The following is an 11,806-nucleotide window of genomic DNA, read 5'->3' as shown; positions in this document are numbered from 1 at the left end:
GTAGGGAATTGTAGCCAAGTCTCATCCTATTTTGGCACACATGAACTAACTAACTTTTTAGGGCAAAACTCTAATCATCTCTAAAATCCATAAGGGGTTTTGAGAGTTTTCCATCAGATTTTAAAAATATAAGTTTGAGCATAACATGAGAGTTGTTCTCAAATTTCCAACTATGACGCTTTTTCATTCATCATTTGTTTGACCGAGCAACATAATCGATCTCCATTTCACTTTTATATTTCAGAGGTTTAATAATGAATATGGTGTCACATAATGAATATGCCGCACCGTGTATACTGTTAAATATAATAAAATAAAATTTTAACCATAAAATAACTTATCTCAATTTCAATTTAAATGAAAAGATCTTGATGCAACTACAAACACCTTTTCTTTTTCTTTTCTTTTTTTTTTTGGGGTCCTTTTCGTTGGTTTTTCTTTAATATATATATATATATATATATATATATATATATATATGTTTTTTTCAGAAAATGAAGTTTGAAATTAAGTAGATCTACAGTTTCCAAGAAGTAGGACCACAAGTAAGTGAAAATCAGAAAAGATTATGGTATGTAATATCACTATCATCAATAAATAAATGGTCAGTTTATCACCACTAAGCAACAACTCTCTGCAGAGGCACCAAAGCATTGGCAGCAATGAAAAGCCAAAATCGGACGGAAGGTTTTGGAAGCCAATTGGCCGAATGAGTCAATGACACGTACTCCGTCCTCCAATTGGCCAACAAAAGTCTATTTTAGAAATCTTAAGACATGAGTTTCTGAAGCGCTAGCACGTTCGCTTTTTGTATTAATTACACTTTAAAATTGGGAGGAATGTTATAATTCTCAATATTTTGCTTATATTATTTTACAAATTTAGTGGATCAATCATTAAATTTATAAAGTTTACTATTGACTTATATAGAATTCATATAAGTCTACAAATCTAATAATTAATTTATAAAATGAGATATGTCATATATGAGAAAAATATTAATGCCTAGCATCCTCTAAAATTGGATATATATATATATATATTGTCGTATCAACAAAATATGATAAAAATGCGATTTATAGTATTACCTTTTTAAAAATATTTGTGTATAATTTCTTTATGGAGAATGATGTGTTCTCCTTGTATTTTTTTAGTCCTACGTGAATACTATTTGGGAAATGTTAGGTGTTTTTCTAGTGTCCTTCAAACTGTGACGTGACTTTTAAAATCACCGTTGAATTTGAGATTATCATTATTAACTTTTAATCTATTGGTAATTTTAAAAGCCACATTACAGTTGAGGGAACATCAGGATAACATTAAAAGAACACTTAGCATTTTTTATATTATTTTATAAGAAAGCAACAAAAAAAAGAAAAAAGTAACACTTATTTCTCTCACCCGATTTAACACTATGAAAATACTTAGCATTTCCCTTTCTTAAACTCATGTGTTAGTCCGTATTAGTGTCACATGACACATGGGTGAAAAAAAATTGAATAGTGATAGAAACACTACAACTTTGTAGTATAAATAGTTCATAATTGATAAAATAATTAAGTAAAAACTTTGATTTATCAATTCTCTTAATTATTTAACCAATTTCATAAAAAAAAAAAAAAAAAAAACATTTAATCAATTAAGGATTGTTACACCATTAATTTGTAAATGAGTTTGAAGTAAATATTATAATATTCCAAGCATTTTTCTGAAAATATTAAGCAAAAAAAATCCACTGATAAGTTTTAATTATTTAATGATTAACGCGATAGGAATAATTTCAAAAAAAATCGATAGATAAATGTGAAATATTTAGCATAACTGATGATCAACTTGTGAACTTATCCAATCTTAATCAGATTAAAAACGTTAATTCAAAATAAATTAAATTGGTAATCCAGATACCCGATTTCTCACTTATCTCACTTCTACCACATTTTTATCTCACAATGTTGATGTGCTACTATATACCAAAAAATCTCTTTAATTTTTTTTTAAAAAAAATATCAAAATTTATATTTTATAATTAATGCGTCCATCAGTTTATATTTGACTTGGAGTAATTTGGGTTAAGATAACTTAAGATTCACTCGTTCTAGTCATAACTTCTCATGTTAAATTTGAGTTGATCACTAAAATCGATAAACGTGGTGAAACAATCCATATAAAAGTTTGAACCGGTTGACCTTTGCCACAAATTTAGGCAACACTGTCGGTCCCTTTAATGTGTACAAGTTTAGACTTTAGAGCACATGTAAACTATATACTAAACTCTTTTAGCATACATGTAACATGTTTCTTCAATATTTGGTCCCACAATTAGTTGTCATATCATTTTCAATTTCTCTTGCACCCGAATATGTGATTTAATAAACTTTTTTTTTATATATAAAGTATTTTTTTGTTTGAGTTGTTTATTAATATATATGACACTAATATTAATAATAAAAAAAAAGTAATCCTAATTAATAACTAAAACGTGTACCTTCCTCGTATCCTAGAGATCTGTTTATGCGAGTTTCTGCAGCGTGTTTAGTGCTTCCCTTCGATCACGTTGTCCAACGAATTATCTCCAAACATTTACCGCTTTTTTTTTTGTTGGTTTAAATAAAATGAAAAAAGAATTTTGTTGAAAAAGAACAAAAACAAGGGAACATGCACCGCTGAATGCTAGTTGGCATAGTTGCCATAAGGGTATAAGACCATCACCATCGGGCCCACTCCATCATCAGGATTCATGTTCAACGGCCATTGCCTGCCCCATGTCACCATCACGCATGTATCGTCGTCGTCCTATAAATCTAAACGACCATTCCAAATGTATATGCGAAAGAGGCCCCCATCATCTATCATCCAACCCCACACGGCACACATAGAATAAATTCTACTACAAATAACCGGTAAGTTCCAAATAAAATCTTTTTATTACTATAACAATTGAAATAAAATAAAAATAAAGAAAGAAAGAAAGAAACCTCATCGATCGCCTCACGGCTCAACAGAGCCGAACATGGCAGAAGTTGCCTCTCCATCTATTTCTCTCTCTTTAAAACTCACACTACGAAAAAGGGATATTTGAAACCCTAGCTTTTGCCTTTTCTTTTTATTCTTTGTTTTTTTTTGGTTGTTGTTGTTGGTGTTGTTTCAGTTGCTTGTGGTGGAAGCGTCGAATCCGAGTGTGATCTAAGTCCGTGAAATGCGTGTTTGGAGAAGTAGAGTGGGAGAGAGTTTGATCGTCGACGGGTCTTATTGATGAAGCCGATTCGTCGGTGCCTGAGGATTCTCATCCTCGCTCTGCTCTCTGTCACTGTATTCGCTCCCATCGTTTTCTTCTCCCACAGGATCAAACATGTCTCTCCAATCGGTATGCTATATCGTCTTTCACACACACGCGATATATTCAAATACACGAGTTTTTGTACGTGTGTATGGATGAATTCGTGTATGTATGTACGTGATTGATTGACTGGACATTTGTGATTTTTTTTTTCTTACTTTTTGTTTGCAGGACAGAAAGAATTTGTTCAGGACTTAACAAATATTGTACGTATATTGCATCTCATAATCCTTTTTTTTTTTTTTTATAATAAAAAACTTTAATGTTCATTATGCTCTGTTTGGCTTCTGAGAAAACGAGGAAAAGGACAGAAAATGAAAGCTGGATTTCTGATTTGTGTTGTGTATGGTTTGGCTTTAATTTCTTCCGAGTCTAATTGGATGAACATTATGAAATATATGAGGTTCATAATTTTGTTTTATTTAATTATTTATATATTTATTTACTTTCTGCTTCTAGACTTTCTTAACAATTGAGTAGAGTGTGGATGTTGTGATTTATTATGGAGATTGAAGATAGATTTCGTTTTGTTTGGTGCAGAAATATAGGGCAGATGCTGCTTTAAAACTTAACGCCATCAAGCAGGTAGTTTAAAGTTGCAGTTTATTCGTTAACGATCTATTTTTTTTATAAAAAAGAAAGAAAGAAGAATTGGTCTATTATTACTTATGTATATGGATCTGGGTTTGGCTTTTGATTTAGGAATCAGGTGAAGATTTGAAAGAGCCGAAACAAGTTGTTTATGAAGATAGGTATTTGGGTTCTATAGCTAGGTATAGTTCTAATAAGAATCGGGATATTCATGAATCCGAAAATGCCGGAGACATGACTGAGATTTTGGAGAGAAATGGTTGGTATCACTAGGCCTATGTATCCTGTTTTTTTTTTTGTTTTTGCTTTTGCTTTTCTCTGTGTTGACAGTGGATCTGATTCTAATTTGCATGTATATCAAGTTTCAGAAACTAATCATGAAAGAACAGAATCTCAGCAGTTTCAGCAGAGAGAAATATCATCTACGGATGAGGAAGAGGTATGTATTTGTACAAGTATTTGTGCTTATTAGAGGAGATAGTAATTGTGATCATAGTAAAGGGAGTTGTATGTACACCTATATTCTTCTATGTGGAAGGCCCCTCATGATAAGCTTTTAACTAAGGAATAACCCTTGCTGTTATTTCCAAAGATAATATTGTAGAAATTTCATCCTAGAGAATCATGATGCTTGAGATAGAGGTATTACTTATCAACTTTGTGCACTATATAATAAGGTGTAGAGTATCTGTGTATACAAACTTAACAATATGATTGGCATGGATATCCATTGTTACTTGGGTCAATCATCCTGATACTAAAAAGAAGTTTTATCTTTTAACTAAGGTCAAACTTCGCTCAGAAAATAAGGTCAAGTTTTTGTTCTGCTCTTATATGTCACCAAGTTTATATAATGTCTGGGATTCTAGATAAGGCATTAGTATTATGGGCTGGTTACTTTCAAGAAAAAAGAAGACAATTTAGATTTGGCTGACTGAAGTTGGTTACAAAACCCTTATGGATATCCATTGATATTAGTTTTTCCTAGAATTAAAAGAATGCAAAGTATCAGATAGAAGAACATCTAACAAGATTTAAATTTCCGAAGTTAAGGAATATGCTTTGTAAATTCTGAGTGTAATGTGAACGTCGTGTGGGTTGATTCTCTTCTGGGCTAGATATTCAAATTTTGAAGGATGAAGATGTGCTAAGAGGATCAGTCATCCTTGGACCTAATATGCTTATGCTTATAATTTAGATTTATGTAGCTTTGGTAATATTCAAGCATGTGCATCTGTTCATTATTATTGAGTTGAACAAAACACTGGCAGTACCCTTTGCCTCTGTTTCTAATATATGTATGGTTGCAGGAACATTCTAACCAAACAACAGTTGAAAAACATGATCATAATGCACGCTCTCAGCATCAGAGAATAACCGATGAGAAGATTACAGAGATGAAAGACGGAACAAGAGTTTGGCATGATCAGAATCTACACTCTAACTCATGGAAAGTGACAAATGAGATGGTAACAGAGATGAAAGATCAGGTGATTAGAGCCAAAGCGTACCTGAGTTTCACACCACCAGGCAGCAACTCCCACTTTGTGAAAGAGTTGAAACAGCGGATTAGAGAGGTGGAACGAGCGGTCGGTCAAGCCACCAAGGATTCAAAACTGTCAAGGAGGTATAAAAATCCACTGATGTTATTCCCTTGCTTGTATTTATTAAACATGTTTGATATTGAATATGAATATGGAAGGGGAATTTGAAATGCCGATAAGTAAATAAGAATGTAACGACTGATTGTCTATCAGTAGACTTTATGAAAAAGAAAACCATGAGGAGTTATGATTTAGGAATGAAGGGTTTAAATAAGTCTATTTTCGATCTAAAAAGCAGTGAAATTTGCAGTTCTTTGCAGAAAATGAGATACATGGAGGCTACGCTGTTGAAAGCTGACCGCATTTACCCTGACTGTTCTGAAATGGTCACTAAACTCCGTGCTATGACTCATAATACCGAAGAACTAGTTCAGGCGCAGAAGAATCAAGCAACAAATCTTGTTCGCCTTGCTGCAAGGACGACCCCAAAAGGCCTTCACTGCCTTTCTATGCGGCTGACTGCTGACTACTTTGCCCTGCAGCCTGAGGAGAGGCTGCTCCCTAATCAACAAAAGTTGCAAGACACAGAGCTATATCATTATGCTGTCTTCTCTGACAATGTTCTGGCTTGTGCAGTTGTTGTGAACTCCACTATCTCCGCTGCTATGGTAAACTGCCTCAGGCTTTCGTGATAAGTTGTCATGAATACATGCACATGAAACTATTTAAAGTGGCTTCCCTGACATGAATCAGTTTCTAATTGCTGCAAGAAACCCTGATATTCATTTTTGCCAAACAATTTGCAGGACTCGGAGAAAATTGTTTTTCATGTGGTCACTGATTCTCTCAATCTTCCAGCAATCTCAATGTGGTTCTTATTGAATCCTCCTGGCAAAGCCACCATCCAGATCCAGTGCATAGACAATTTTGAATGGTTGTCCACCAAGTATAGCACGACATTGAAGAAGCGAAGTTCCGGTGACCCAAGATATACTTCTGAACTGAACCACCTTCGTTTCTATCTTCCAGATGTCTTCCCCGCACTTGATAAGATTGTGCTTTTTGACCATGATGTGGTGGTGCAAAGGGACCTAAATGAACTATGGAGTATTAATATGAAGGGGAAAGTAAATGGAGCAGTTGAGACTTGTCATGAAAGTGAAGCTCTATCCCGTCGGATGGATTTGCTCATCAACTTTTCAGACCCACTTGTTGCAAAGAGGTTTGATGTCAATGCATGCACTTGGGCATTTGGGATGAATTTGTTTGATCTGCGAGAGTGGAGACGACAAAATTTAAGTGCTGCCTACCATAAATACTTGCAATTGGTAAATCTTTTATGTTTGTCCTCGCATTTGTGTGTGCGCTTATATGTTTGTGGATTTAAGTTCTCTTTGTTGTCCATTCGGAACACATCTACCAATGCTGTCTTGTTGAAAGATGTTTATTTTTGTTGCCTACGTATTTATTTATGGAAGTTTCTATTGAGATTTTTCCTCTGGCCTTTGTGCTTAAATTCTTAATATTAATTCTCCCCCACCCCCACCGCCAGTTGGGTGGGTTGTGTACCGTTTTCTATTTCAAGGTTTTGTGCTATATAAATTACTTATATACGGTTGACCCCCTTATGGCCTATTACTTTTTGATACGGACTTTCATTTGCATGATTAAAGCTGTCACGTAGGTTTCCTCTTTGAATGATATCTTTAAACATCTTTTTTCTTTTACCTCTTCCTTCCTTTCCTTTCCTAGCATATAAAAATAGATTATTATTTGAGGAATATAACGCCACAACTCTAACTTTCTTGTTTACTTGTACAAGTTATTCGGGAAGTTTAGGTATGAACCAAAAAAGCTCAGCCTTCTTTAAGGAAAGTATACAGAAAGTTTCTTTTAGGACTTAGGTTAACGAGGAGGACTGAAAAATGTCTGTAAAACTTGATTTGTATATTGGAAGTCTTGTAAATTGAAATATGCAACTTGTAAATAGATTTGATTAATTAATGTTTCTGACAACTACCATGATTATTAGTAATAAGAGGGTTAACAGTATATAGCATACCTCCATTAATGTATATGTGAAGCTTATTCTAACACATGTTTTGATGGGTGGTAATTTGCAGGGTAATGAGAGGCCATTGTGGAAGGCTGGGAGTCTGCCCCTAGGTTGGATTGCCTTCTATGACAAGACAATGGCTTTGGACAGGCGATGGCATGTCCTAGGGCTGGGTTATGACTCGGCTGTCAGACGAGGTGACATCGAGCAGGCAGCAGTGATACACTATGACGGAGTTATGAAGCCATGGTTGGACATTGCGATTGGAAGGTATAAGGGTTATTGGAGCCAGTATGTCAAGTATGACCACCCATATCTGCAACAGTGCAATATCCATGAGTAGGCAAAATACTGCATACGAGAGTGTTATACCTGGATAAGTGCCACTAATTGATTCTTGTTCTAGGATCTGCAAGCCTTCACACAATTTTTTCTGTTTATTAGCGATTCTTCATGTAAAGTTCGACTCATTTTTTTGGCCCAAATTTTCCGGCAGCAATCTTCTAGGAGTTGAGTCCATTAGTAGCAATATTTGAAGTAAAATAAAGAGTCCCTGGGGGATGTAGTAATGGTGGTTTACTTCTTGCATGTACATAATTCAATTCAGACTCTAGATCTACTTGATTTCAAACACCTTACAATCCTAATACACAGATTTACTTTGGTACCCATTTTTTCACATTATATATCCTCTTTCCAAGCGTGTTCATGCTCTATAACCATTGTCTTATGTTTGTGTGAATGTGTGTTTCTTCATTAGGTGAAGCCTTTTCATGATCGTAGACATAGTTCCAGGTTTTGGGGGCAAAAATGGAAAATAATGACTAAGAAGATAGGACCCTGCAAGCATCTTAAGCAAATAAATGTACAGGGAAGTGGATATTAGGCAATTTGGATGGCAAAATAAAAGAGAGCTCTTATGGAAAATAATGACTAAGAAGATAGGACCCTGCAAGCATCTTAAGCAAATAAATGTACAGGGAAGTGGATATTAGGCAATTTGGATGGCAAAATAAAAGAGAGCTCTTATGGAGTTCACATATTCAAGTAGGGGCAGGTTGCCCAAGAACTACTTGGACAACTAGGTCCTATAGTGACTTACATTTACTATTCGAATCAATAGCAATTCCGATAGAAAAATTGCTAAGAATTTCTATTCAATATATTCACATCCAATTCATCAAATTTTTTCTTTAAATGGTCATAGTCTTAACCTAATTTCTGTAACTAAATCTAATCCTCTGAATTTGAAACCAAGAAGAAGACAAAAACAATGAATTGGGAATGGAAAGTAAAGTGAGTATGTTCAAAGTCATTCATCTATACATTAAGAAATCCTTTGAAACTGGTTCCAGTTGAAAGACTTCCTAAAATAATTACAAACCATAAAAGAATTATTGTCCTATATATCCTAACCATAAAAGAATGAAATTTAAATTGAAAAAGAATTACCAAGTCTTAAAGGATCTCCGTAAAGACTTGGCAAGGCAGACTTGTTGAGTTTCTCTAGATTGGCAAAAACAATTCAGCAATGAAACTCAAATACTTCAAGGTATGCAATTTCTACTGTTGCCCCCAGACCCAGTGGGCCAGTGAGACTAAGACACATAGAGAAAGAGAGAAAGAGAGGAGTCTGTTGACGAGTCAACGTTTGAAAGTTTAGAAGTAAAGCTGTCTACGCTAAGAATGTATATTTTAGGAAGACTTTGAACATACTCACTTTGCTTCCCATTCCCGATTCATTGTTTCTGTCTTCTTCTTGGTTTTAAATTCAGAGGATTAGACTTAGTTGCAAAGATTAGGTTAAGACAACTCACGAAGAAGACAATTGAAACGAGTGTTTCATTCAAGCCTGATTTCATTAAAGGCTTTCTTTATAGATCAACTCTTTGTTTTCGAACGGGCAGACCAGGGAGAAGCCTCCAGAACCCGGCCAATTGGTAATATTTTTTAAATTTTGCTTTTTTTTAAATGGTCATATTTAAAAAATTCGTGCAAAGGAGGAGAAAAAGAAAGTGAGAGAAGAGAACAAAAGATAACAACTGAATATATATATATATATGTAATGCTGGTGAAATTTTTTGCTAAAATAATTAGTCGGACGTGGGTGATTTGGGATCCAACGTAAATACCAAAAAAAAAAAAAAACACACGCACACACACAACATGGCTTAATTTTGGGCTAGTTATTAATTCCTTAATTTGTCATTCTCAAACAAGCCTAAGTTGTCATTCTCAAACAAGCCTTGGGGTTTTGAGAGCAACATGTGGTTGTGAAAGGATTATGTGACACGTGGATAAAATTGATTGGGTTTACGAGGATAGGGGATATCTAATGAGGGGCTAGGCATCTATCCAAAGTTTGTGTGGTGCAATTGTATAATTTTGTAAATTCTTACCAAATGCATATGAAATAAACTCAAGCCGTCACATAAGCATTCTTGTTGTGCCCAAAATTATTTCATTTTCCACTCCACCTTTCTGCCAAATACTGAAGAGAGATGGCAACCATTTCTGCTTTCCCTTCAACCTCCTCAGTCACCCGCGCAGGTCTCTTACACAGGCCATTGGTTGGGGTTTCATCCTCCCCTGTTCTTGGTAAGACTTTCTCACTTCTACTGTACTTCATGCTATTTCAATGGGTGATTTTCATCGTCATGTTATTTGAGTTGTATAATAGTTGTTGTTTAACGGTCTACTAAATAGTATTTTTCATCATCTTTTGTGTGTGTATTTTGTAAGGAATGAAGCATGAGGTATGGCTTGGGTCTAGTTCTAGTTCCATCAACACGTATCTTAATTTCAACGGAAACGGATCCCAAGCGGAATCCGAAATGATTTACCTTTTTCTTTTCATGACTTGCAAAATATGGTATGGTTTCAGGGTTGCCAGCAATGGCAAAGGTGGGAAAAGTGAGATGCTCCATGGAGGGGAAGCCTTCTGTGCAGGAAAGTGAGAAAAAGATGGGCATGGGTGCATCACTGATTGCGGCAGCCTGCGCGGCAACCGTGTCAAGCCCGGCCATGGCTCTGGTGGACGACAGACTGAGCACTGAAGGGACAGGTCTTCCCTTTGGTTTGAGCAACAACCTTCTTGGCTGGATCCTGTTTGGTGTGTTTGGATTGATCTGGGCACTCTATTTTATTTACACATCTTCTCTTGAAGAGGATGAGGAGTCAGGATTGTCCCTCTAAGCCACATGTGGAAGGGATTGTAGAAAAAGCCAAGAGTTTGGCTCTTCCTCTGTTGTAGTAAACCTACCTTCTATGTTTCCAATGTGTGTACCTACTTGTTTCTTAAGTATTCATTTCCTCTTATTTAACTTCAATAATACTCCATGCTTAATGCTTTATCTTAATGACATCAAAATGAACTAGAGAAATGCTATACACCACACTTTTATCCTACTTTATTGATGTGGCACGATCAATCGGTCTTTGTTTCTTCTTTTTTTAAAAAAAAAAATTCAAGAACTAATTGATAGTGCCACATTAGTAAAGTAGGATAAAAATGTGGTGTATAGCATTATTCAATAAATCAACCATGGGAGAAATTGAAATCTACTTGCCTTTTCAAAGCATATGATTCAAATTGAGCCGGTGAAGGAGATATATAGATGTCTAATGGAGAAGTGCTGATAGGGATGTTATAACTTCTATCATAGGTTTTTTTACAAACGGATGCGGTCTATGATGAATGTAATAAGCAAAAAGAAAAATAATGAACTGTTAATTTAAGTAATTAGTTATTGACTTGTCAACTATATACTCTTAATTATTTTACCAAATGTAAACTGTCACATCAATTTGTAAAAAGCTTTGTAGTAAAAGCTGTAATATCCTAAAAATAATGATGGATAATACACTTCTATTACACTCTCCTAACGTAGCAATGTCAATGTAGCGAGATAGTGGTAGAATAATAGTGTCGCCTAGTGACTAATAACAAATGAAGGACTGATTTTCATCCAAGATGGGTTTCCAAATTTGCAGGATATTCAATAAGATCTTGATCACTGATTGTGTTATGAACTCACATGTGTCCTGAATATCTTTGTCGCGTTTCCCCATTAAATTGATGGACTTGAAAATGAGCTCCTCAGGGAGTTTTTCAAGTGATGAGGTGGAAGCAGTATCAAGTATGCAATGGATCTCTTGACAGATGTGTACTTGCAATTCTTGAAACAGATATCACAGAGTCCTGGGTTTCAGACATTTATGAATACATGTTGAGAAAAATTGAAGATTTAATCACTGACTTGTTGAGAAAGATGATCA

At 35.0% G+C, this 11,806-nt stretch overlaps 2 protein-coding genes across 5 annotated transcripts; both read left to right on the top strand.

Annotated features, from left to right (window-relative positions):
• The first annotated feature begins 2,950 nt into the window (after positions 1 to 2,950).
• LOC132166023 (probable galacturonosyltransferase 6) lies at positions 2,951 to 8,207 on the top strand. 4 transcript variants are annotated; one of them, XM_059576763.1, is made up of 9 exons: positions 2,951 to 3,364; positions 3,509 to 3,543; positions 3,878 to 3,922; positions 4,040 to 4,187; positions 4,297 to 4,367; positions 5,239 to 5,555; positions 5,783 to 6,140; positions 6,279 to 6,800; positions 7,596 to 8,207. In XM_059576763.1, the coding sequence occupies exons 1-9, from the start codon at positions 3,253 to 3,255 to the stop codon at positions 7,869 to 7,871; spliced, it is 1,884 nt and encodes a 627-aa protein (XP_059432746.1). In that variant the 5' UTR covers positions 2,951 to 3,252; the 3' UTR covers positions 7,872 to 8,207. The 4 variants fall into 4 exon arrangements, with proteins under 4 accessions (XP_059432746.1, XP_059432745.1, XP_059432747.1 ...); XM_059576762.1 differs by having other exon boundaries at positions 4,291 to 4,367; XM_059576764.1 differs by having other exon boundaries at positions 3,252 to 3,364; positions 3,514 to 3,543; positions 4,291 to 4,367.
• A 1,737-nt stretch (positions 8,208 to 9,944) lies between these two features.
• LOC132166109 (photosystem II reaction center W protein, chloroplastic) lies at positions 9,945 to 10,881 on the top strand. The gene is made up of 2 exons (XM_059576872.1): positions 9,945 to 10,126; positions 10,413 to 10,881. The coding sequence occupies exons 1-2, from the start codon at positions 10,030 to 10,032 to the stop codon at positions 10,721 to 10,723; spliced, it is 408 nt and encodes a 135-aa protein (XP_059432855.1). The 5' UTR covers positions 9,945 to 10,029; the 3' UTR covers positions 10,724 to 10,881.
• The last annotated feature ends 925 nt before the right edge of the window (positions 10,882 to 11,806 follow it).

This window comes from Corylus avellana, chromosome ca11, assembly GCF_901000735.1.
Source record: "Corylus avellana chromosome ca11, CavTom2PMs-1.0".
NCBI lineage: Eukaryota > Viridiplantae > Streptophyta > Magnoliopsida > Fagales > Betulaceae > Corylus > Corylus avellana.
This window is presented reverse-complemented; position numbering and strand designations above follow the sequence as displayed.